This window comes from Macaca fascicularis, chromosome 14, assembly GCF_037993035.2.
Source record: "Macaca fascicularis isolate 582-1 chromosome 14, T2T-MFA8v1.1".
NCBI lineage: Eukaryota > Metazoa > Chordata > Mammalia > Primates > Cercopithecidae > Macaca > Macaca fascicularis.
Window position 1 is genome coordinate 99,785,930 of NC_088388.1, and position 27,842 is coordinate 99,813,771.

The 27,842-nt window shown below is 40.5% G+C and overlaps 1 protein-coding gene across 3 annotated transcripts in view; it reads left to right on the plus strand.

The window, feature by feature from the left end:
* Window positions 1-27,842, plus strand: part of ARHGAP42 (Rho GTPase activating protein 42) — a 311,494-nt gene that overhangs the window by 59,704 nt on the left and 223,948 nt on the right. For all 3 annotated transcript variants that reach the window (XM_005579430.5, XM_045371128.3, XM_065528915.2), the window contains exon 2: window positions 25,457-25,552. In XM_005579430.5, coding sequence (XP_005579487.1) covers window positions 25,457-25,552 — 96 coding nt within the window. The remainder of the gene's footprint in view (window positions 1-25,456; window positions 25,553-27,842) is intronic.

The following is a 27,842-nucleotide window of genomic DNA, read 5'->3' on the forward strand; positions in this document are numbered from 1 at the left end:
TAGGACCCCAATCTTCTGCTTTTTAAGATTTCTAGTGAGAAGCCTACTTTTAGTCTGATAGATTTTCCTTTATAGGTTACTGGATGCTTTTATCTCACCGCTCTCAGAATGCTTTCCTTCATATTGACTTTATATATAGCCCAATGACTATATGCTTTGGTGAAGTCCTTTTTGTGATAAATCACCCATGAGTTCTATGAGTTTCTTGGATTTGATTGGCTAGATGTCAGACAAGGCTAGGGAAGTTTTCCTCAATTATTCCCTCAAATAAGTTTTCCAAATATTTTGCTTTCTCTTCTCCCTCAGGAACACCAGATTTTCTTAGGTTTGGCCATTTTTCGTGATCTCATATTTCTTTTTTTTTTTTTTTTTTATGAGACGGAGTCTCGCTGTGTCTCCCAGGCTGGAGTGCAGTGGCGTGATCTCGGCTCACTGCAAGCTCCGCCTCCTGGGTTCACGCCATTCTCCCGCCTCAGCCTCCCAAGTAGCTGAGACTACAGGCGCCCGCCACCACGCCCGGCTAGTTTTTTGTATTTTTAGTAGAGACGGGGTTTCACCATGTTAGCCAGGATAGTCTCGATCTCCTGACCTCGTGATCCACCCGCCTCGGCCTCCCAAAGTGCTGGGATTACAGGCTTGAGCCACCGCGCCCGGCCGATCTCATATTTCTTGAATGCTTTGTTCATTTCTTTTGATTCTTTTTAATTTTTGTTTGATTGAGTTAATTTGAAAGTCTTGTCTTCGAGCTCTTTCAAGAGAAGATGAAATTCTTTCATCTGCTTGTTCTAGTCTGTTGTTAAAACTTCTCATTGCATTTTGTAATTTCCTAAATGTGCCTTTCATTTCCAGGAGTTCCGATTGGTTTTTCTTTAAAATGTCTGAAATACCTACCTCTTGAGAAAATTATTTACTGAGTTGGAGTCTCGCTCTGTTGCCCAGGTTGGAGTGCAGTGGCATGATCTCAGCTCACTGCAACCTCTGCTTCCCACATTCAAGCGATTCTCCTGCCTCAGTCTCCTGAGTAGCTGAGACTATAGGTGACCGCCACCACACCCGGGTAATTTTTGTATTTTTAGTAGAGACGGGTGTTATGCCCAGACCGTTTGTTCCCCAAAGAAGACCACCAGAGTCCAGAGTCAAAGCCAAGCGGCAAGGATCTTTTACTGCAAGTTCGAACTTGGTCCCTCCCTTCTGCAGCATACAAGAGGGCCCCGAACAATGCGAGTGCTTGCTTTTTATAGCCCGATGTAAATAAGATACGTAAAGTTACAGAGGAACAAGGGAATTCTTTTGGTTACAGCATTACAATTGGTTTACATTTTAAGTTATACATTTAGCAGTTTTCTATTGGTTCCCGTGCTTTCAGTAAAACCACAAAGGGCTGTGTCCTTATCGGAGACTTTTCCAGGTGGTGTTTGTACTGGGCCTGTTTGTGTTGAGCCCGGGGCTGAGGAATGTGCTTTGTGTTGAGCCCGGGGCTGAGGAATGTGCCTGATTTCTTTCACGGGGTTTCACCATGTTGGCCAGTCTGGTCTCGAACTCGTGACCTCGTGATCCACCTGCCTCGGCCTCCCAAAGGTCTGGGATTATAGGCGTGAACCACCGCGCCCAGTGAAAATTTTTTATTTATATCCTGAATTTCTGATTTCTTCATGTTAGTTCTTACCTTTCTCTGGTATCTCCTTGAGTAGCTTAGTAACCAACCTTTTGAATTCTTTATCTGGTATTTTAAAGGTTTTGTCTTGTTTTAGATCCATTGCTGGAAATCTAGTATGATCTTTGGGGTTATTATAGAACCCTGTTTTATCATATTACCAGTTATTTTTCTGGTTCCTTCTCATTTGGGTGGAGTATTTCTCCTAATTATTCTTGAATTTATTTTATATTTTACTCTGTGTGTGTGCGTGTGTGTGTGTGTTTAGTTTCTTTTTTGCTCCTTAAGGATGTTACTTTAATGTTTATAGTTTATTGTAGCCTAATTTGGCTCTTGCTTTTGGTGCTTTCAGCAGTGAAGACTCTGTATGAGTTTCTTGGTTATAGAGTCCTTGTATGATGGCTTTCTTAGATACTGGTTGTAGTAGCAGTATGCTCTGTGTGAGAGCAAGTTCACCATTGTTACAAATAAAGTTTCAGTGCTGCAACAGAAATAGCACTTTAATATAAAATTTTCTTTTTAATTCTCAGCAAGGCAGTGTACTTGGTGTGCGCCCTTACAGATGGAGCAATGGTGAGCGCACATCTGGACAAGGGACGGGGGAGTTCTTTTTTTTTTTTTTTTTTTTTTTTTTGAGACAGAGTCTCGCTCTGTCGCCCAGGCTGGAGTGCAGTGGCCGGATCTCAGCTTACTGCAAGCTCCGCCTCCCGGGTTTACGCCATTCTCCTGCCTCAGCCTCCCGAGTAGCTGGGACTGCAGGCGCCCGCCACCTCGCCCGGCTAGTTTTTTGTATTTTTTAGTAGAGACGGGGTTTCACGGGGTTAGCCAGGATGGTCTCGATCTCCTGACCTCGTGATCCGCCCGTCTCGGCCTCCCAAAGTGCTGGGATTACAGGCTTGAGCCACTGCCCCGGGACGGGGGAGTTCTTATTCCTGATGCATATGGCCCCTGCTGCTGTGTCATTCCCCTATTGGCTAAGGTTAGACCACACAGGCTAAACTAATTATGATTGGCTAATTTAAAGAGAGTGATGAGGAGTTTGGTGTGGAATAAATGGTTATGGCAGAGCAGGAAATCGGAATGAATCAGTGCAGAATGAGTCAGGGTGGAGCAGGTAATTGGAAAAGGTTGCTTTACGAGGAAGTTACGTTTAAAAGTAGAAGGCAAAGAATTGAACATACTGACATATTGATTCTTTGAAGAGAAAGTTAGAACTCATATCTAACAATCCCTCCTCTTGCATTTCCTTACAGCTCTTTCTCTTCAAACTTCTTTAACATGTCTTGGCTTAGTTGTTCTGCCTGACTTCCCAAAAGAAGAAGCTTCTCTGGATAAGGTGGAGGGTAGTTAAAGGAGGTTTTAGTAAGTGCCGTTTTTATGAGTCTCTGCACCAACCCGCAGATGTATGGTGTGACACAGCACCCAACAAGAATAAGTACACCCATTATAGCTGTGAGGGAAGAAAGAACTGAGGCTGTTATTCTTTTCCATTTACCGAACCACTTTTCTAGCCATCCTGTAAAGGGGTCATTTAGCCGAGTTGTTGGCTAACTCATCGGACAGAGTAGTCACACCTTGCAATGCCTTTGTTATACTTCCATCAGGGCCAATGTTGTTTGGGATGAAGGTACAACATTGAGTTTTAATTATGACATGAACTCCTCCTTTTCCTGCTAATATCATATCTAAAGCTCTCCTATTTTTCCCAAGCCATCTGGCTAGTAGCCCCTAATTGCTCAGCTATTCCTTTAACAGCATCTGTAGTATAGTTAATAGATTGCTGTTGATTATGATAGATATAGTTTATCCAATTTACATTTTATTAATTTTCACCTACCAAAATACTGACTCAAATCCTTCAGGTATTTGATTTCAGGCTTTAAATTGATCTGGTATTGCCCATGGGACTCTAATTGTGTCTAAATAGATGTGAGAGTCGAAAGACCCATAAGGGGCTTCTTTTGCTTTATGAAGTCTTATTTTTCCCCTCTCTGGTTGATGAAATGCCAGGGTGAAAGGGATAGCCAATTAGACTAAAGCATAAGTGCCACTTCAGTTACTTGGCAGAGTGTCCAGTAAAGGTCCACCATAATACCACTACACATCCACTCAGGGATGAATAAAGGCTGATTGATTGATAAACTCCTGAAAATTCTTAAGCTCACTGCATCCCTTCAGGTCTCCAAGGAATGCGCTACGTTTCCTCCCTGTCGTGGGAGACACGAAGTGAACTTAGTGTTGGGAGATGGAAGCTGGATGGCCCTCGGGGGCTGACCTGCAGGGTGTCGAACTTTGGTATATAGCAGAGAGAGAGAGCTTGGCACAACTTATTACTCCAGGTTGTAGAATCCTGGAAAAGAACTACCATGCAGCCCATGCCCTGTCGACTGGAGGACCACCCTAGTGGAAAGGGGACAATCTGGGCCTCTGGCCTGCCATGCGCCGCAAGCATAACAATTGCCTTTAACATGTGGACAGAATATTTAATCCATTTTAACCAGGCATTTGCATCTTTATACACTGTTTCAATGGCTGTGGTTTGCCTTAGGTCTCCTATTTCTACTACTGAGACCTTGCTTTTGTCATTTGGCATGAGGCGAGTCATAGTTTGATTTTGCACGTTTGGGAAAGGGGCAGCCATAGGAGGTGGAGGAGAGAGAACAAAGCACACCTTAAAGAACCCTCTAGGATCCTTTCCAGTGACCTCTGCTCCTAAAACACAGAAGCACTCTAAAGTGGGGTTAGAGATGCTAGGGGTAGGAATAGTACTGGATATAAGCACTGGGTAAGGAAAGGAAAGGAAAAGATAGACTAAGCTTTCCTTAACTTTAATTTGGTAGGGCTTGATCCAGGAAAACATGGACCATGATTCTGAGGATAATGGTGCTTGCTTGACTTGGGTGTGATGTGTCCATCCCTTTCTGCCCTATGAACAGCAGTCTCGGTGGTTTGGCAGCGCGAGGTAGGGTCCTTCCCAGGCTGGCTTGAGTTTCCCTTCTTTCCACCCTTTGATGAGACTGTGATCCCCAGGCCAGTGCTGATGCACTGGAAACTCCAAAGGCGGTGCCTGTGCTAAAGACCTCTTGTTTTAACAGAAGGTAGAAGATAAACCAAGTATATAATTTCTAACAATTGATCTTTTGTTTTAAATGTGGGGCCATCAACAGTGGACTTTATAGTCCTTGGTGCCTTCTTGTTGAGAAATTTTCTTTAGCACCTATTTTTATTAGTTTTTAGACCAAAGAAAGTCAAACACCATTTCATATTTAACAATGCTTCCTGTATGATTTTTATACCAGATAAGCTAAATTTCACCTTTATATTAGTGTGTTAATTTTAATAAAACCTTGTAGACATATTTATCCAATTTTTAATGTCTGACCATAAAGTAAGATTTTTATAGACTCTTTTTAACCTTTTATAATTTTTGTTAAAGAGCAGGTTAGTGCTTTAAGAAAAACCTGTTGTGCTTTCATTTTAATGTCCAGTTCACAGAAAAACTGGATGATACCCCTTTAACTTTACCCAATGCGTTTACACATAGAGTTTCCTTTACAATTAACATTTCAAAACTTGCTTAAACCTTTAAAGCAATTTTTTTTAACCTTTTAATGTAGGTAAAAATCCACATTCTTATTCCTCCTTATAATCCATTTACCAAAAGTACATTTTACTTTCCTTACACACCTTGCACATAAACTGTTTCTTCAATAGTTTTACATTCAGGAGGCCTAATTACTTTTAAATTATACAACATTTCTTGCATAAATTCCCTTTTATAACTTTTTTTTTCATGACTTTCACAGACAATTCTTCAACATCCTTCAGCTTTCTGACTTGTTGCAAACATCCCTTTGTTTAAACAACCAGTTAATTTATTTTAGGACAAGAATTTACCGTGTAACATTCCTTTTTACATAAATTCCACCCCCTCCCCCTTTTTTTTTCCTCAAAGATGATAACCATTCTTTTCCTTCCATCATGTCTGTGGACTAGACTAAGGCCACAAGATTAGAAGTTAGGATAATACATGTTACACTGTTAACTTTCAGCAAACTTTACTTTTGTTGAAAATCATGTAAGTTTGGGATTTCAATGATTCTTCGCTATTAATAAGACCTCGTTCAGTCCATATTAACTTAGAATTGGTACAGATGGCTCCTTCCTGATTCTGTAAGTACTTTAAGGCTTAGCTGAGTGCAAAGAGCTAGCACGTTTGAGCAGGCCAATTGTTAGGCAATTTTCCTAACAGAGCTTCTACAGGAGTTTCCTTATCACTTTCTGAATACCCATTGTGTCTTTTTCCCTCAGTCACCTGGGAGGAACCATCTATCTGACTGTTCTGAAGGGAGTTCCTCCTAGGTCTGGTTGGACCTTTGTATGGTAATGAAGATTTAGATCCCCTGGTAGGAAACCTGCTGGGTAAGGGAATTTTCAGTGGTTAATGTTAAATCATCTCAGACAGGCACTTTTTTTTTTTTTTTTTTTTGGACGGAATCTCCTTCTGTCACCCAGGCTGAAGTGCAATGGTGAGATCTTGGCTCACTGCAACCTCCGCCTCCCAGGTTCAAGTGATTCTCCTGCCTCAGCCTCCCGAGTAGCTGGGATTACAGGTGCCTGCCACCATGCCCAGCTAATTTTGGTATTTTTAGTAGAGATGGGATTTCACCAGGTTGGCCAGGCTGGTCTCGAACTCCTGACCTCAGGTGATCCACCCGCCCTGGCCTCCCAAAGTGCTAGCATTACAGGCGTAAGAACTGCGCCCAGCCCGACGGGTACTTTTTGTTCATCTGCGGAAATGTTGATGTTCGAAGCAGAGAGGAAGTGTGACTCTGCCTCTCGTGCAAGCCTGAACCTGGAAGGTGCTCCATCTGTGGGGATGCAGTCACCCTGCAGTGATCCAGAAGGGCTATCTATAGGCCCACCCACACCAAGCTCCAGTAGGAGAAGTCCCAGTTATTTTACAGTAGTGGATGAGGGGTAAAAGAAGTTCCCTTTTCCAAGACCCTTCATGAGCACCAGGGCTGCCTGTCTGTTGCGGTAGAGTTGCAGACTATCCCAGCTGAGCCCAGCACTGCAACTGTGCCACTGCTGAAAGAAACTTCTCACCAGTGGCAAGATCTGGGACTCAAGGCCTGCCATCTGGATTTTTTTTTTGCCCTACTGGGTGTTCCCTTAATTTGGGACACTCCCTCTTCCCTGGGGGTAGGAGTCCCTGAGAGCCAGACTACTGTGACTACTCATGTTCCTCTTAGTCTAGACACCCAGTGAGGCTGCCGTAATTCAGGCTGGTTCTGGGGAGTGTCTGCAGGGAATCCAGCGATGTGACTTGTCCTCAACCCTCTCAGCAGTGGGTACCAGCACCCATTCTAATGGGGGCGGCAGGGGAATGACATACACTCTGAGATTTCTTGGTTATAAATAGCCTTAGTTTCTTGGCTTTCTCAAATTCTGGTTGTAATAGTAATGAACTGGTCCTGTGGACAGACTTAGAACCTTCTGGTTAGCCAGGGTGGTGCAGGCTATAGTGATAGCTCATGCACAGGTTTTCTCCTTCCTGGGCACAGTGTTATGATACCTGTGGATGCTGTAATGGTCTGTGTTGGTTGGCTTCCAGCCAGAAGGTGATGCTCGCGAGACAGTGCCAGCTACCATAATGGTGGTGGGATTTGTGCTTGCTTTATGTTACCCAGGGGATGTACTCTGGTTTCCAGATGATGGTTGGGGCCGTAGGGCTCCCAGAAGTTCTGTCCTTTGTGTTAAGTTACCAGGGCAGGTTAAGGGGCAAAGCCAGGTGGGGGCTGGGTCAGGCAGGCCCTTGCTCTGGTTCTCTGTGTACAGGGCAAGCAGAGGCCCCTGTGGGGATGAGGGGACTGGTTCTCTGGCCACTGCGGTGATACTCCAGGAAGAGTGTAGCTTCTGCTGCACAGAAGAGTTCGCTCAGGGAGTGGGGAGTAACCGGCAGCAGGAAGCCTCACCCAGCTTCCATGCACTTGATGAGGCCGGTCTCTCACCTGCAGTGTTCAGTAGCAGCAGCTAGCTAAATTCCAGGCAGTCTATGCTCAGTACTGCCCCGGGCCATAATTCTTTTCCTTGGAGACAGGAACTGGCTTTTAGGCCATGCCACTCCTCATCTGCCCACAAAGCTGGGGTGCCCAGCTCCTGTGCCTGTGGCTAGAGCAATTCCAAGGAAAGTGCTTCCCACTCACCCCCTGGTTCTGGCCAAGGGAGTTTATCCTCACTTGAGATTATATTATGAATTTCATTTGAGAGCTTCTTTCAACCTGCTGCCACTGTCCGAGTCAGTTCCTGTCAGGTAGAATCAGGAATGGTTTCCCTCCGTCTGTGCTGGAGACTGGAAGGCTCTTCCTACTTTTACATGCTGTTCCTACTTTTACATGCCACACCGCTTACTATATCAGTTCCCACACTGGGTGGGATTAAGGCCTTCCTCTGCAGGCTGCATTGCCAGGTTTCCCAGTGGGAATGTGTACCCTGGAGGCGGTCTCTTCCTCTCTCACACTCTGGAGACTTACAGCTTTTCCTCCTGGCTCTCAGTGTAGGCTGCAGCCTGCAGTTTCTTTCAAAGAGTCTTTGGTTTCTTCCCATTTTCCTGTTAAATTCCTGCATTGCTCCATGGAAAAAAGCGAACAGTGTGAATTTCAACTCACTATTTTGTCTTTCCAAGTGGCAGAGGCTGCCTCTAATCTGCCATTTTGGCCACATTGCGCCAGATGAATATTTAAATTGTGAATCTTTAACTTTAATTCCCAGTAGTGCTACTTATAACCACATGATAAAATGGGTTTAAATTAAATTTAGACTGGTTAGTATGGGAGATGTTAAAAAAAATATTCATCACCAAATTGGTAAGATTCCACTTAACTATAGTGGTTTTATCTGTATGTATGAATACAGATTTTTACCTTTCATTGTAAACATGAACACTACTAGATTGTGGAGAAACATTAAAGAAATGTTTCTCAATTTGGAATCAAGGCCCTGACCTGTGACCTAGAAATCAGACATGCTTGAAATGTTTAGTAGGGAAATGAAGATCTTGCATGTCAGGTGCTTAGTTTATGATTCTCGGAAACTAACTGGTACTTTAAGGAACCTTGGATTCAGACCACTCCTAATTATCTTCTTTTTCCTTGCTGAATTCTATTCCATACTTGTAGAAAATAAACTTCTGGAAAAACTTAATTTTAGTCTTTGATTACATGATTCAGGTTAGCTTTAAGGAAAATTGTTTAATATTGAAATGCGTAAGTAGAAAACATTAATTTCTGTATAGATGTATTTTTTTTTTTTTTTTTTGGGACGGAGTCTTGCTCTGTCGCCCAGGCTGGAGTACAGTGGCGCAATCTCGGCTCACTGCAAGCTCCACCTCCTGGGTTCATGCCATTCTCCTGCCTCAGCCTCCCGAGTAGCTGGGACTACAGGTGCCCGCCACCACGCCCGGCTAATTTTTTTGTATTTTTAGTAGAGACGGGGTTTCACTGTGTTAGCCAGGATAGTCTCGATCTGCTGACCTCGTGATCCGCCCACCTCGGCCTCCCAAAGTGCTGGGATTACAGGCGTGAGCCACCACGCCTGCCTAGTTGTATTTTTAAAAAGAATGCTATTTCTGTTCGTGATGCTTTAGTTCTGGTATAATGCTTTCTACACATTCCTTTAAAATCACTCCTCAAGGGAGAACAGAGGGAACCCATACCCCATTCTAAACACCTACCCCTCTTTCCCAATAAGAGCAATAACTACGTAGCTTTATTCTGTTAATGATGAGCCAAAATTTCATTAAAGTGTATTTTTTACTTCATTCTAATTTGTATTGGTTTTCACATGAAAGTAATAAAAAAAAAAAGGGCTGTGCTTATCTACTTTTATTCCACTATAGGATATACATATCTTAATAAGAACACTATTGGAGGATTTTACTCTGGATACTTTTGGTCTCATTCATCTGTTTATGGAAAACTAGCTAAGTGCCTTTTGTATACTAGGCCCGAATCTGTTTGTCGAACAGTGAACAAAATAGGCTGACATTTATGCTTTCATAGAATTTAGGTTCTAACGGACGGGGGTGCTGGTGGCAGATTAGTGAGTCAAATATGCTGCGGGTTAAATAGTGATATATGGTAGGGTGTAAGAGAGTGTGCACACATCGCGTGCATGCACGTATGTGGAGGCCGAAGACAATGCTTGCTCCTGCCTCATCCCCACCACAGACCTGGTAGCAACTAGTGCACAAACTTTACTTCATTTATCATAAAAGTCATTGAGTTTGAATCACAATGGGCTGGGTCCCTACACTGCACAGCGTCTGAATGTGAATGTGAATCTTTTTTTTTTTTTTTTTTTTTTTGAGGCGGAGTCTCGCTCTGTCGCCCAGGCTGGAGTGCAGTGGCGCGATCTCGGCTCACTGCAAGCTCCGCCTCCCGGGTTCCCGCCATTCTCCTGCCTCAGCCTCCCTAGTAGCTGGGACTACAGGCGCCGCCACCACGCCCGGCTAATTTTTTTGTATTTTTAGTGGAGACGGGGTTTCATTGTGTTAGCCAGGATGGTCTCGATCTCCTGACCTCGTGATCCGCCCGTCTCGGCCTCCCAAAGTGCTGGGATTACAGGCTTGAGCCACCGCGCCCGGCCGTGAATGTGAATCTTATAGAGAATTTTCCATGTTTAAAAAGTTATGAGCATATGGAAAACACAGTAACAGTATACACAATTTCATTTCTCAGTTGTACATCTCTTCTCATGAGATTTCGTCCCGAAAAGACAGAGAGATTAGTACTATCTTGTTCATTATCTGGAGAGCCCTTGCCAAAATATTGCACACAATTCCACTGTTGGAGCATTTCTAGGGTTCTTGGATGACTTATATAAATAAGCAGCTGCTGGTAGCCATTGTCAGCTCATTGTCTTCTTTGAGGCTCCTCGTCTTGTTTTAGGCTTAGAGCCTCTGCCAAAAGCAAACCCAAGGGACTGGTAGTAGGTTTGAAGGCTTCAGGCCCCAGATATGCATGAATGAAAAACTAAGAAAGAACTTATTTCTTATTTCCCACTGTCATAACAGGGGCAACAGAAATCTGTTTACAAAGTAGGTTTTTCATGGTGTTAAGGTTTTATGGTGGTCAAAGTTGGGAAAAGGAAGTTGAGGCAGTGCAGTATATGCTGTTTGTCTCGTTAGGTTATTAACTTTTTGAGGTTGGGGTAATGCTTTTCCTTAATTGACAATGTCATGTTCTGTATAATATCATTATTTAATATGACTGTTGGAAATATAAAATATAAAGATACACTATGACTCACTGAATCTAAGTTTCACAATTTTAATATTTTAACATTTCTAAAATTGGATAGAGGTCTTACAATGTATCATCTTTGGCCAGGCGTGGTAGGTCATGCCTGTAATCTCAGCAGTTTAGGAGGCTAAGACAGGAGGACGGCTTGAGGCCAGGAGGTCCAGACTAGCTTGGTCAGCACAGTGAGACCTTGCCTCTACAAAAAATTAAAAAAAATAATTAGCTGGGCATAGTGTCACATGTCTGTACTCCTAGCTACTCAGTAGGCTGAGGCCGGTGGATAGCTTGAGCCCAGGCAGTTGAAGCTGCAGTGAGCAATGATCATACCACTGCACTCTAGCCTGGGCAACAGAGCAAGACCCTGTCTCAAAAAAAATATATTTTTGATACAATTTATCATCTTAAAATGTATGAACTGTGGTAAATAAAAATGACAGCACCTAAAATTTGTAGTGTTTGTAGAACTGATGATAAGAAGTTTTGGAGTAAGCCAAAAATGCTTACAGAAGTGAAAATGGCATATATATTTGTTAACTTTTTAAATTGAATGGTGACTTAATCATAGGCTGATTACAAGCTGATTAATTAAAGCCTGGTATAAATTGTGTGTATCATTTGTATGAAAGTCTTTATTATTTGCAGTAAGATGATAATTAGAGATAGCGTGTCTTCCAAAGTTTGGAACGTTCTACAGCCAGACATAGTTGCACAAATTGACACAGTTGGAATTCCTCAGTTCTGGATGCTAGATAAAAATCTTCACTGTTCAGAATCACAGCAGGCAGTTGCTGTCTATGTCCAGATCATTGAAGTGCATACATGTTAGTGGCTCGAAAAGCACAGCATTTTAGGTGAATGAGTTTTACTTTGTGCTTAGTTTTTAGAATAAAAGATTGAGATTTATTTATTTATTTATTTATTTTTTGAGACGGAGTCTTGCTCGGTTGCCCAGGCTGGAGTGCAGTGGTGCAATCTCGGCTCACTGCAAGCTCCACCTCCCGGGAGATTTATTTTTATGCTTTCTGATCAGTATCATGAATCACCCCATAAAATAAAAATAATACTTTAAATATAAGATGCATATTTTTTTTTTGTATAATTTTTTGGATAATCATTCCATGTAAATATATAATACATTGGCAGTTAAAACAGTTAAAATAGTTACATGGTGAGAATATAGGAAGATCAATAAGAATGACAGTTTTTAAAGTGAGAAAATGGTATATAAGACATGAACATTATAAATGATATTGTGAAAATGAGATTTTTATTTGCTACTGAGCTAAACCCAGTATGGTAGAATTGTAGGCTTAAAAGGAACGTCCATAAGGAACGTCCATAGTTATTTAAGGTGGTATAGAAAGACGGTTGATTTGGACATGGCAGATTGAGATTCCTGTCCTGATTCTGTTGTTTGGGTAAGTCACTTAACCTTAAGCCTTAGTTTCTTCATCTGTAAAATGGAGATAATTACCTACACAGCTTATTTCCTCAGTAGGGTTCCAATGAGATAAGGACTATAAATATTAATATGATTTGAAAAATCCCATCATGTGCATTTAAGGTGGTGAGATGGCTGTAGTAAGTCAGTCTCTTAAAAGTGGAACACTTGCAAGTTAAATTAGAACAGAAAAAGTCATAAAAGAGTATAGTTCACCAAAAATCATCATCTCTATTGTGATACCTTAAAAATGGTGTGGCTCTAAGGGTACATAATGAAATCTGCAATTTAAAAATGCCGTTTTTCCAAAATAGTTTCAAAAATTGCTTTAGTGTGTCAAAATGGGGTAGGATAGCAGAAAAATGAAGCCTGTAAACATGTAGGATAATGAGTTTCTTGAAATCGACTCACAGAAAAACACTGTGTAAATGGAGAATAATGATCTTTGTGCCTTTACTTCCCTGGCAGCCCAGGCTCAACCCTGTTTGACAGTGTGCTTTCTTGTTTCTTTTTGGAAGGATGAGGCATGGTGCCAGCATTCTTCCACATCTTGTCCAAGAGAGTGGTTTATGTATTCTTTCAGTTACCATTCAGTATAAAATATTTCCAGTCTTTAAGAGAACATTAGTCATATTGCTATGTGAAAAGATTGTTTTTGCCATAGCCATACTGTTCATATATAGCCATGACATTATCTGATATTATACACTTCCATTTGATCAAAGAAAAATCAATAAAAATGTAATAGTGAAAACCTAAATATGCTGTAACAATAAATGTAGCAACTTAAACGTAGCCACTTAAGCTATAATCACATTCTAAGCTTGTTGCTCCATTTAAATTGTACTTGGGAAAGTTTTTGGAGGTTTGTGTGAATGTGTTAACTTGTTTCTTTGCTTGGGTAAACAGATTTTATTATTGGGTCTGGGAAAGTTTTTGTTAAGGTGTGCTGGAATGCAGATATCTATTAACTACGGAGATGATACTTTTTTGAAGTTGTAGTAATAAACCCAGTCTTTGGAGGCAATATATGTATTGTATAACTTTTATTAATGATGCATGACGCTAAACAGCTGAAATGAAAACGCACTTAAGTAAATGATCAGTTTACCTCTTGGAATAGGGACAATTTGACTGTAATGATTTTTGTTGTCACTATAGTTTTTTTCTTTGATTGGCAGGCACTGTGGCTGCATCATAAAATGATGAGTTATCAGTTTAGGTCCAGAGAAATAGGCTGATATGTAGGTTTAGTAACTGAGAGGAAATAATTAACATGTCTTTCCAGTCATTGGTCACCTCTTTAAAAATTAATAGTAATTATAATTATGATAGTTTATCAAGCTCTTACTATATGCTATGATGAACTAATATGCTATGATGAATTAATAGTAATTATAATTATGATAGTTTATCAAGCTCTTACTATATGCTATGATGAACTCTAAATGCATGATTTTGTTTGCTCATCACAATGATCCTATGAAATAAGTATATTAATATTATTCTCATTTTATAGATAGGTAAATTGAAACTTGCAGTGCTTAAGTAACCTAACTTGGCCACCTAGCAAAACAGAATTTAACTAGTAGTGAGTCTGACACCAATATCCTCACTCTTAATATATTTTTTAATTAGATCTATTTGTATTAGAAGGCTTTGCAAAGACATAGAGGACCATGCCAGCCTTTTCTTTAATGATTTACATTTGGGAAAAATTTTAGTGTTTTTTGTTTGTTTGTTTGTCTTTTTCACTGATTGCTTACTCCATCAAGCTTGGATAGACCACCAGAATCATTTTTATAGTGGATGTTTTACAAGGCAATGTTGAGATTGTAGGTTAGCAGGTAAAATGTCTGGGCTGCTTTTGTCAGCAGCCAGGTGTCCCCCACTCACCCCCACCACCCTGCAGCTTGCCAACAGATCTTAAATGAAAGAACCTTCTGGCCATTCTCTCTGGTTCCTCACATCTCATCTGCTTGATTTGATGTCCATATCTTAAGTCTGTGTTTGCTGGGGCTCTGGTTTTCCTCTCTTCTTCATAGCACCTTTTATAGCTAGGGGTAAGCCTGTGTCTAGGCACCTGGCTTCTTATCTCTAATTGCTCTCTGCCAATCTTAAGAAGGCCTTAATTTACCTCTCATAAATACCCTGATTTCCCACATTCAGTTCTGTTTGTTGACAGCTTCCTGTTTTCAAAGTCCTGTGTTGGGTGAAGTAAAGGCTGGAGGGGTTCTCTGTCCTCCACACCTTGCTGTTCAGGGAGAGTTATAAGATTTGGACACAAAGAAGTATAATAATAAAAAGGAAACATTGTCTCAAGTATTTCAGTAGACATACAAAAGAGGAGGTAGAGTACAATAATGCAATATTTCTCAAAGATTTCTCCTGAAGTACATCTAATATGAGAGGAGGGAAAAATACCCTCTCGGTAGTCTGGGGACATAGCCCAAACTGGCTGCCTCAGAGGAAATATCAGGTACAAGCTAATTCATATGAAATAGGCTTTACCTGCAATATATGCATTTTAAAAATGCAAAAGTGTGTAAAATGACTTGGCTTCCTTCTCCCCAATTTTCAAATAAAAGTTGTAGCCCCAGGAAGATGCAATTAAGAGTGTCCATAGCTTTCTGAACCTCTGACTGCATACCATAAGGCCCCCAGCATTTGGTGTCTGTAAATCAGCAGATACATTGCGCTGATTGGATTACCTAGGGTAACTTTAGGATTACTTAATCTAGAATGTGGCAAGTTTTAAAGGTACTTTAATAGGACTGAAATTAACCACATGCACCATCCTTAAGTATAGCCAGGAGGCTCTTGCAGACCAGATCTTGGTATCTTAATGTTATTGTAGCCCCTGGATGGTATGATGCAGATTTGCAGTCCTGCAGCTGTGCATACCTCTCTATTTGAAGGTCACAGCGGAGACAAAGGGCTGTTTCTGATGCGGAGAATGACTTTGTGGATCTTGAGAGAGTTAAGTTTAGATTGGTTTGTTTGGCTGGGATTTTGAGTTTGCAAAGAATAGTTTGAGAGAAACGATGAGTCAAAAAACATAAAGATGACATCCTTCACTAGCCTAGTATGTCCTTTAAAATGAAATTAAAGGCTAGGTGCAGTGGCTTACCCCTATAATCCCAGGACTTTGGGAGGCCAAGGTGGGAGGATCACTTGAGGTCAGGAGTTCGAGACCAGCGTAGCCAACATGGTGAAACCCCATCTCTACTAAAAATACAAAAAGATTAGCCAGGTGTGGTGGCAGGCACCTGTAATCCCAGGTACTCACAAGAGAATCGTGTGAACCCAGGAGGCAGAGGTTGCAGTGAGCCGAGATTGCACCACTGCACTCCAGCCCAGGTGACAGAGCAAGACTCTGTCTCAAAAAAAAAAAAAAAAAAAAAAAAAGAAAGAAATTAAACTACTCATGATTTAGCCACAAATGTACATGACACCAAGAAGGGCAGGGTGGAGAAAGGAAGTTGAAAGACCTGGCAATAGGGTGACATATGACATGAAAGGTAAGGTAACACCAAATGTCCTTCCAAAGTCATTATCTTGGATGGATGGATATGTTAGGTAATAAAAAGAAAAATGGGTTGCAACTGAGGCTAACATACTGAGGCTTTCCCTTACTGAATCTGTTGATAAGAGAGTAAGTTGTAAATGCTCAGCCAACAGTGGGAAGTGAGTGCTTGTACTGGGGCAGTAGTCGGGGGTGGGTAGGCAGACCAGGAAGTCCAGGCAAAGCAGGCCAGGCCACCCCTGAGTTACAGGGAAGCTTAGGAAAACAAAACTCCTCTATATTGGGTAACTTAGTATTTGTAGTTAAAGGAAAAAAAAAAAAAAAGGATAAGGGAGATATTTCAGAAAATGTTGCTTGGGGTGCCACCATCTAAACTTAAATGACCACTTAGGAGTGGTTTGCAAAGAGATAACATAGATAGTACTTTACAAAGATACACAGTATTGAGGTAAAACACGGTGGCTAAAGACAAAGTTGTCTGAAGTCAAGAGTCTGAGGAAGAGAAATCTCAAGAGAGGGGGCAGAGGAACTGTTATTGAGGCAGAAAGAGACTCTGGAGAATGACATTGTGCCACTGTTCTTTACCCACCCATTTCAAGTTTTTTCCCCAGGGTAGGAAGATGGGTGGTTCATTTTATCCTTTGAACTTTCTATTTTTAACTTGGGTTGTAGCAAAGTGAAGTCTTTGTGGTTTCTCATTTTTAATTTTTATGGAATTTGTAGGTTTATAGAACCTGTATAAAATCTGGCCAAGTGTTGGTTCCTATTTGTTATTTTTAGGCTGAAATCTTCTGGAACTGCTTGCCAGACACATATCATTTATGGGATTACAAACTGTTTGGTCTTCATTAGAGGCCAGCGCCACTATTTATTTTCACTGAAGCTCTCTTGAAGATAGTAATTTAATACCCAGATTAAATATGTTATGCTTACAATGAAAATATTTCATATTCTGTATTTGCCATCATAATAAATAATGGTTTAATAGTTAACATTTGTTGAGAATCAGTATTTCAAGTTTCTGTTCTATACCAGACACTGTGCTGAGCCAGTTTTATGTAATATTCATGACAGTCTTGCAAAGGATTAACATCTTCCTTTTGCACTTGAGGAGCCTACGATTCAGAGGGGCTAAGTACTTGCTCTGAAACACATTGCAGTAAGTGGTGATCCCTGGATTGGCATCCATGTCTCTTTGACCCTTGTGCATGCGTAGTCTGTGACATAAAAGAATGATTGTTTCTAATCAAAGGACTTCTTTCCAGATCTGAGCACCTTCATCACATAAGACATCGAAAACAGATGCTTAACTTAATATGCCTGCCAGGAGAGTGGATGTATCCACTGCAAAACGGGATGCAGACTCTGAATATACTTCTGCTGTAAAAATGAATGAGACTGCCTAAAGCTAGGCTAATTTGATTTACCAACTTGAAGGTGCCCAAACAACCATGTTGTTTTAGCCTGGAATACCGCACATTAATGTAGTGACCTAGGGCGTAGCCTGTGCTTTTTCTGCATTTTCAGGGGAATGAAGAACAGCATCAGGGCTCCATGGTTCTCTGGTAATTCTGTCTCCAGTGACCTCCTGTAGACGTGCCCCTTGCTTCATGGCAGTGTTTCTCAAGGCCTTCAAGGAAAGAGAATTCCTTGATTTCCATTTCTGTTCGTTACTCAAATTTCCTTCAGCTCAACTCTCGTTTATTGAGTGACTGCTACATACCAAACTTTGTTCTGGGCCCTCTTACTGAAGACTGATTTTTAACATCAGATAACCACTATTTTCTAGGCATGTATATAAGACAGAAAATAGCAAAGATTGTGTTTTAAAACTTTGTTCAAGTAAGTGATAGGAATGTTTTTTACTGGCAAATTTCCATTGTGTTTTTCTTATACTTTGCCACACCCAGTATTCTTCTCTTCCGACTTTTCTCAATTTAACAATCTGACCCTTATAGTTCCTGAGAGCACACTAAAAACATAACTGCAGTTATTAAAAAAGCAAGGCTTACTTGGTGTTTCCTTGACATATTCTGTTATGTACTTTACTCAGTACATTACTCTGCTGTGTAATGTACTGTGCTTTTTATTAAGGCTTTCTGTTATATTCGTGTGTATTTTTAGTACCACAGGCTTTTCAGTAGTTTATAGTGATTTTTTTTTTTTTTTTTAAGACAGAGTTTTGCTCTTGTTGCCCAGGCGAGAGTGCAATGGCACCATCTCGGCTCACTGCAACCTCCGCCTCCCAGGTTCAAGCAATTCTCATTCTTCAGCCTCACGAGTAGCTGGGATTACAGGCATGCGCTACTGCGCCCAGCTAATTTTTTTGTATTTTTAGTAGAGATGGAGTTTCACCATGTTGGTCAGGCTGGTCTGGAACTCCGAACTCAGGTGATCCACACACCTCGGCCTCCCAAAGTGCTGGGATTACAGCGTGAGCCACTGTGCCCGGCTGTTTATAGTGAATTCTTAATGTTAAGAATGTTTTGCCAGTTAGTTTACATTTCTTTCACTCTTTTTCAGGTAGCTGCTTTCTATTAGGCACTAAGGGCAGAAAGAGATGAAGAATATATACCTACCTTCAAGAAGCCTAAAACCTAAGATGTTATTCAGTGTGGCATTAGAAAATAGAGGAATGAGCATACATTTCCTTTGTCTTTTTAAAATTTTATTTATTTATTTATTTGAGACAGAGTCTTGCTTTGTCACCCAGGGTGGAGTGCAATGGCATGATCTTGACTCGCTGCAACCTCCGCCCCCCGGGTTCAAGTTAATTCTCCTGCCTCAACCTCCCAAGTAGCTGGGATTACAGGTGTGTGTACTACTGTGCCCAGCTAATTTTTGTGTTTTTTAGTAGAGATGGGGTTTCCCCATGTTTGCCAGGCTGGTCTCGAACTTCTGATTTCAAGTGATCCACCTGCCTCAGCCTCCCAAAGTGCTGGGATTACAGGCGTGAGCCACCGTGCCCAGCTCCTTTGTCTTTTAATATGGTGTTTTATAATGACCATTTTATGTACATTTGCTGCTGGATTATTCCATGCTCAGCATAGCTAGCTGTCTCTCATAGAGTCCAACACATGAGTCTTGCTGTTTTAAAATTTATATAGCAGGTAAAAGATTCATTAAATATTATAAGGCTCATAGCCTTCCCAGTTCCTCTTCCTCTTCCTCCTCCTCCTCCTCCTCTTCTTTTTTTTTTGTTTTCTTTTTTCATTTTTTTTTTTTTTTTTTTGAGACAAGTCTCACTGTGTTACCCAGGCTGCAGTATAATGGTATTATCACAGCTCACTGCAACCTTGAACTCCTTTACTCAGTGATCCTCCCACCTTAGCCTCCTAAGTAGCTAAGACCACTGGCACAAGCCACTGCACCCAGCTGATTTTTAATCATTTTTAGTAGAGTTAAGGTTTTGCTATGTTGCACAGGTTCAATTTCAACTCCTGGCCTACAGTGGTCCTCCTGTCTCAGCCTCCCAAAGCATGGAGATTACAGGCATGAGCCACGGTGCCTAGCCCCTCCCAGTTTTAATGCCCATCATTCTTTGGCGATTAACTATGATATGCCATGAAAGAGCATTCAGTTTGGGAAGCAGAAAAGCTATTCAGGTTGGAGTCCAGCTCTTAGACTCCAGGCAAGTTATTACTTAACTTTTCAGAGCACTGGCCCTCATAGCTTTGTGTAAGATTTAAGTATGTAAGAACTTTGAAAAAGTAAGACATCTTGCCAACACTATTGCTGTTGTTATTGAAAGCATACATTAAAGCTGCTTGTAAGTACTAAAACATTGTGGTCATCATCATTATTTCTGAAAGTGAATAACTCATGTTTTACAAGTGACTGTAAAAGCCACATTAGGGGCTTGTAAGAGTGTGAAAGGAAAGAAGGGAGGGTAAAAGACATCCAGGGGCTTGGAGTATTTATCCAATTTGCAGAAATTGATGGTTTCAACAAAAGAGCTGTTGTTTACAAGGTAGGGTCTTGGATGCTTGGGTAGTATTCATAGATGGTAAAGTTTCCTACCATTAATATACTACTTAAAATAAGGTGGGTAGGTTAGGTTTACAAATCACTGAGATAAAGGTGAAAGCATCGCCAGAGAGTCCCAACATAATGGAGAGTTAAAGGCAGAGATAGTGTCACATTGAAAGGGGTCAGAAAGAGCTTTTTGGAAAAAATGAGGACTTGAGGAGGACTTGAGAGAAATCTTAAAAAAAGGCCTCTTTTGACAATGAAGAATGGGAGAAAAGTATGTTCTAAGTAGGTGAAGTGACAATAAAAACATACATACAAAAGAATAGCAGGCTTGTTTCAGACAATAACCAGTACCTTAGCTTGGTGTGAGTCTTTAGAGATATGGTTGAGTATGTACGTGGAAGCTACCCTTTGGAAGATTCTAGACATATTGTTTTAGTCTTCCTGGTACATTGTTGCATCTTTCAAGTCCCTGTTCTTAGTGAGTCTTCTAACAACTCTACCCCTGCACACTCAATCCAAACTGATTGTGCCTTTTTATTTGCCACCTTTATTTAAGGTCTATGTGCAAAACTGTGTGGCAATGTGGTGAAGTGGGTATTCTGGAGCTGGCGCCCTGGGTTGAAATTTTGGTTCTGCTGTTTCCTAGCTTGTGTGACCTTGGGGAAGTCACTTATCTGTGCCTCAGTTTCTTAATCTGTAAAATGGGAGTGATGGCATCTAGTTCTTGTGGCTATTGTGAGGACTAATGGGTTAATTTATATTAAATGCTTACAAAAGTATCAGGTACTAGGTACTGTTGTTATTAATCTCTGTCAAACAATTTATCGATCACCCTCTGTTATGATTAATTACATGCCTCACCCCGCTATGGGACTGCGCCTGTTAGGAGGGAAGGATACATTCTATTTTAACCTTTGTATTCTCATTGCTTTATAATATCTGCCTTCTGCATGGTTGTCAAAAGTCGAGAATTCTACAACACATATATCTAGACAAATTGCTCCTGTGAGTCTTCCTTAAATCCAATCCCAGAGAAGCTGGATTTTAGGAAGAACTACCTTATACCACTGGTTGTACTTGTTCTGACATAAATATATATAGCCCACTTCCGTAACTAACACTGTAAAAGCAATTCCATTAACACCTCCAAAATAACAAGGAGACCTCGGTTCTTAAGTCTGTGTGCAAGAAAAGTTGTAACTAAATATTTATTTAATCATAGGTGTTTTGTATTCTCTAATGAAGTTTTAATGTTTCATTAACATCATCTAATCATGGAAGCTGGTGGTTAACTCTTTGACATGAAAACATTGTTGACTAATTAAAGCCCAGTATAACTTCTTTCAGGTGATAACGTGAATGCATGTGCAGACGCTTGATGCTTAACTTTCAGTCAGGCAAATGGGAAGGATGTGGTGTGTGTGTGGAGGGGTGGGGGTGGGGGCATGTGAAGCAACTTTACTGTACACGGCTTGCTTACCAATAAATGAATGTTGGGTAATAATAGGGAGAGACACACCCCTGTCTAAACTAGATTCTTCGATGGCATGGGATCTTTTGTCTTATACTTAAGAGGAAAATTTGACTCTTTAATATGATACTTTAAAATTCAACAACAAATTAAAAAAATTATTAGGTTTTAAAATAGAGGTCTTTCGATTATGATGTGGATGAACTTTATTGAAAAGGTTTTAGAAACAGCTCTTCTGTTTTTTGTGCCTGGTCATGGTTTAGAAACTTTAGTTAGACAATTAGGAAAATATTGTGTCTCGTGTGATTTTAAATTAATGGGAAGATGTTGGGCTTTCTAATTCAGAATTGCACAGTCAGTAGGAGATGGAGCCAAGATTAAAAGCATGAGCTGGATTCCTCATTTTAGAGATTGATCATTATTACTGCCAGAACATATCATAAGTTCTTTACCTTGATGGTTTTTTTGACCTCATCATTACTTCGGCGTTAGGAAAATGAGAATAAATAGGAAGAAGATCAAGAACCTGAACACATTTGAAGTTGAAAATGTGTCATATTTGAGACTTCCCCTTTATTCTTAGAATTATCATTTGAACTAGTTAATAGCCATATTTTCTTGTATAATCCTGTCTCTCATTATGCTTCGGGAAGGGCTGTGAAAGGATCGTTCATGCATTCTTGATTCCATCAGGAGTTGAAATAGACGCCCATCTCTTACACAGAAATGCTGAACAATAATAACTGTCATGGCTTGATGGCTTTGCAGTGTAGCGAGAAAATCTGAAACTGCTATCAACAGATTGTCTTGAGCACTTTCCAAGGTTATCTAAGGTCCAAGAGTTGCCATCTTCATAACTGAAATTTTTATTTTTCCTTTCTTGGATATTGAACATGGACATAGTCAACATGTTCTGAGTGCTTTCTCTGTGTTTGATGCTGTTCTAAGTTCTTTATCTATATTAACTCATTTTCTCCTCACCATAACCCTGAGGAGTGGTTCTACTTAACAGATGGGATACTGAGGTACAGAGAGGCTATGAAACTTACCCACAGTCATGACACTTAATTATTGGTAGAAGCAGGATTCTAACCCAGTTAATCTGCCTTCAGTGCTCATACTCAGTAACTTGGCAGAGTAGCCTATGAGTGGGCCACTGTATTCTTGTTTGGAGATGGGAGTTACTGTCGTGCATTCACAGTGATCTCTGTGAAGGGACAAAACAGATTGCCTTTTTCGGTCAAGGTGCAAGGCCATGGGAAGTCAAGAACAGTCTGGGAAGAAATGGAGATTGTGTCATGAGTTTCCTAGGACAGAGCTTCCAAATAGGCTCATCTGCGTTTGAGGGAAGTTCAGAGGAACTCTTGGTGGTGGCGAGGGGAGAGAAAGAAGCATATCCATTGCAGGGTTCCCAAGCATCTTGATCTGCCCATGTATCCCCAGTCTCAACTCTGCTGTAGGAATTACATTTGGGGCTTCAAATCCAGCAGAACATAAGGCCTTTATTTGTATACTACATATTTATTTGTATATTTGTGTACTTTTATATTTGTATACTACATATTTGTATACTACACATAAAAATAAAGGGTTGTTAAATGGAATGGTTTTCCTAAGTCTCAGGGAGAGTACCCAGAATTAAAAATGAAACTGTCTAATGTGTGTTTAAAAAGAAAAGCCTGTCTGAAATTTGAAGTCGGTGGTCTACGGAATTGTCCTTGGTGAGTGTGTTGGTAGCTCCTTGGCTGACAATGGTACAAAATGTGACCTTCGTGTTTGGAGACCTTTTCACTTTTGAGTGCCCACATTGATAGGTACTTGGACTTGGGGTTTCATGACTGTAGGGGCTGCCACAGTAAGTTCTGTGGTTATGTCTAGGCATAGGACCGCAATTATTCTGTTAAATAAAAATTATTTTGACATTTGTAAAAATGATAAGGAAGACTTTATTCAGGACTATCACAACAGGTGTAAAGACTATGTCAGTAGACGAGAGAGATCTGGGTCAACTCTAAATACAACAAGAACAAGTGGGAATTTATGGTCAAGGAGCAGGATGTGGGGCATTGGGTGGATGGAAAATGACTAAGAAGAGACATTGATGGGAGTAGGATTCTTGCTGAAGAAAGGTGGGGGATGAGGAATTTGAACAAATATTGAGGGTAGGGGATTCTTTCTAGACTGATTTAGTAGAATCCTTGCTAAAACTAGACTCTGCAGGCCCAGCATGGGTCAGGGACAAGGTGGACGCCTAGTCAAGAAGAGGGCTTGAAGGAGCCTGACTCAAATTTGGCCAAGGAGGGAGAATTTATCAGTTCCTATTGCTTGATTAAATGTAAGGACTCAAGTATTAGACTTGATCTCACGCAAGAGACACTGTTAAGTGAAGTATAGAGTGAATTCCAGGAAAGTCTATTTTCTTATTGGTGTAGACATCTGTGACTGAGTTGACATAAATGATCAGAGTAGCTCTGAGAGATGGGATCTTTAAGATTTTCCTGATGCTGCACTGTGAAGTGGATTTATTTTTATTCATTAGACTTAAGTAGGGTTTATTAAGTGCCAGGCATGGTTCTAAACGCTTTGCAAATATTAACTCATATAATCCTCAAAACAATTCTATAAGATGGTTATGCCATCTTCCCGTTTTATATATAATTATGTATTGCTTAACAACAAGAGCACATTTTGAGAAAAACATCCTTAGGCTGTTTTGTCATTGTACAAACATCATAGAGTATACTTACACAAGCCCAGATGGTATAGTCTACTACTTACCTTTCCATACGGTGAAGTAGGCTATCCCACCTAGGCTACAAACCTTTACAGCATGTTACTGTACTGAATACTGTAGGCAGTTGTAACATAATGGTAAGTATGTATATCTAAACATATCCACACATAGAAGAGGTACAGTAAAAATATGGTATAAAAGATTTAAAAAGAGATGCACCTATATAGGGCAGCTACAGTATAGTCTAGTGGAACTACTGTGGTGTATGTTGTTATGCAGTGCTTGACTGTGTGAGGAAACAGAGGCCCAGAGGAGTTAAATAATTTGTCCAAGGTCACATAGCAAGTAAGTGGTGGGGCTTGGATTTCCACCCAGGCAGCCTGGCTCCAGAGTCTGCATTCTTAATCACTTGGTTAGGTTGCATCCTGGGCTGTTGACTCCCGGGGATTTACTTCTTATTATTCTGGGCTTTTCTTTTTCTGCCCATAAATAAAGAATTCTTTTTCTAGGTTTAGTCAGACTCTGGGCCTTGTTCAGACTGAAGTCAGGATTGGAAGGTGTGTTTAACTTGAGTCTCGAAGTTATTTGTAAACAGCCTTTCAGGTCATCTTTTACCTTCTTGACCAAAATCGTTAGTTTATTGATAGAAACATATTTTCTACTTTTCCACAGTTTGTGCAGAATATTATTGGTGACTCTTTCTAATCAACCGTTGGCTTTTTGCCCTTCACCAGCAAGCTCAGAAGCATTCCTTTTTTTTTTTCTTTCTTTCTTTCTTTTTTTTTTTTTTTAACGAAAAAATGCTCCATTAGCTGAACAATGAGAACACATGGCCACAGTGGGGGAACAACATACACTGGGGCCTGTTTGGCCAGTGGGGAGGCGTAGGGGGATGGAGACATCAGGATAAATAGCTAATGCATGCTGGGCTTAATACCTAGGTGATGGGTGATAGGTGCAGCAAACCACTATACACGTTTACCTATGTAACAAACCTGCACATCCTGGCCATGTATCTAGAACTTGAAATAAAATAAAATAAAAATGCTCCATTTATGGTCAGCAAGTGGTAGTTCCTTGATAAAGGCTTTGGTAAACTGGCTTTCAGATAATACACATCTGCCACCAAAACTCTCTTAAAGCAGTAAATCTCTACTGTATAGAACTGACCAGATTCATTTTCAGTATTTATAGTGTCTTTAAATTTTGGTTAAATTAGTCAAACTGGTATTTCAAAGGATTCTGGTTAATATAATACAAAATCAAAGTTATATAATGTTATATTTGGAAACTCATCAGGGTTCAATGGAACCTCACCTTATGGATTTTTTGCTTAACTTTTAATTGCAGATCTGTCTATGGCAGTGCAGAAATTTTCCCAGTCATTACAAGATTTCCAGTTTGAATGTATTGGTGATGCTGAAACAGATGATGAAATTAGTATTGGTAAGTACTACTGTTTTAGAAAGTTCTACTTCTAATATTTATTTTACTGAAATCAAATAGACACACACCTAAATAATAAACATCTAAAATATTTTCTGACTTTGACGATACTATAAGGGTGATTTTGGGTTTCTATGGAAGAATTTTTTTTTTTTTTTTGGAGACAGTCTTGCTCTGTCACCCAGGCTGGAGGGCAGTGGTGCGATCTCAGCTCACTGCAACCTCTGCCTCCCACATTCAAGCAATTTTCCTGCCTCAGCCTCCCAAGTAGCTGGGATTACAGGTGACCACCACCACGCCCAGCTAATTTTGTTTTTGTATTTTTAGTAGAGATGGGGTTTCACTACGTTGGTCAGGGTGGTCTTGAACTCCTGACCTCGTGATCCACCCACCTCAGCCTCCCAAAGTGCTGGGATTACAGGTGTGAGCCACCGTGCCCAGCTGGAAATCTTATTAATTGCAGGTCTTGGCTTGCATGTAAGATTCTCATTTCTAATAGATTTGAAGGTGATGTCCATGCTCCTAGTCCATGGACCACGCTCTGAGAAGCTGGGATTTATAATCCCCTTCATACCTCTCCACAATCACATACCTCTTCTTCCTCTGCCCTTTCTTTTTCTTCTGTAGTTCTACCAGTTATGTCTGTATTTCTAGACAGTATATTTCATTAGCTTTGACTATCTGAGTAGCAAATCCTAGCACAGACTTCGCTGTGAAACAAAAGGGCAATGTTACCCCCACAAAAAAAGGCTCTCAGGAGAAGTTAAGCTGAATGAGTTTCGGCTTCAATGTGTGGCTTTAGCTTGCCTGTATTCACAAGAGCTCCTTTTGGAGAAATCGCTGGGCAGGGTACAGAGTCCTTAGACAAGCTCTCTGCGTATGAAATTTACACGGTACATACATCATTGTGATCATATTGGCAGTCTTTCTGAGCAGATACATGCCAAGTGGTCACTCTCTTTGCTTGTTTTTTTAGGAGTGTTAGTTAATTTGAGGGGAGGGTGGAGGGGCTGGTCTCCTTCAGCCCTCAGTTTTGTGATGAAAGATGGTCCCAGCCATGCCTGTCACTTGCCTGAGGTATAGTTAAAGTGCCTCCAGGAATAAGGGAGAGCCCTCCCACATGCATGACATCTTCCTCCTCACAGGAGAGCTGGGGATGGGCAGCATTAGGGATCATGCACTGCCAACATTTGGAACAATAGTGGTCATTTTGCTTGTCATTTCTTGACATTTGTGTTATAAATGTCTGGTCCTCAACATAGGCTTTGTAGTATACACTTAGCCAGGTAAAAGCCTAGATTATATCACTAAAATACAAATATATTAGCATTATTATTTAGAAAAGCTACACCCACATATAGATTATATCACTAAAATACAAATATATTAGCATTATTATTTAGAAAAGCTACACCCACATATTTACATAACAGTTATTTTCACTTAGTTGTTTATTTATTTTGAGACAGAGTCTTGCTCTGTCACCTAGGCTGGAGTGCAGTGGCATGATCTCGGCTCACCGCAACCTCCACCTCCTGTGTTCGAGTGATTCTCGTGCCTCAGCCTCCTGAGTAACTGGGATTATAGCGTATGCCACCAGGCCTAGCTAATTTTTGTATTTTTATTAGAGATGAGGTTTCCCCATGTTGGCCAGGCTGGTCTCGATCTCCTGACCTCAGGTGATCCACCTGCCTTGGCCTCCCAAAGTGCTGGGATTACAGGTGTGAACCACTGTGCCCAGCCTTCACTTAGTTATATTAAGCTATAAATTCCATGGAGGCAGAAGCCAGATTTTTTTCTTTTTTAACCCTTTTGGCCTTAGCACTTGACCCAGATCCTCACAGTAGACCTTCAGATAAATTGTTGAATAAATGACATAATTTTCCTTATAAACTTTAATTTTTTTCACTTATATACATATTTTTCTAATACAATGATATATATAATTTGGTATTTTTTTCTTTGGAAAGAGGATTATAGCAAATACTCCTGGGTTTCCACAGATGATATAATTTTAGTGACTTCATGAATTTATTTCATCAGGTTCATATACATGAATTTATGAAATAATCCCTATAGTATGTTCAGGTTACTTCTGGTTGACCCTTTACCTGTTATTGTTAAGAGTACAGTAAACATCTTTCTGTATGTTTCCGTTTCCATTAAGCTTCTTACTTAAAAGTCATCTTGAAGTCACACATGCGTGTAGTAACTGCAGATGTAGGGTTTTTAATCACTGTGCTATGCAACCTTCTAGGCAGATGTTAGATAATTTCCCCAAGTTGTAGTG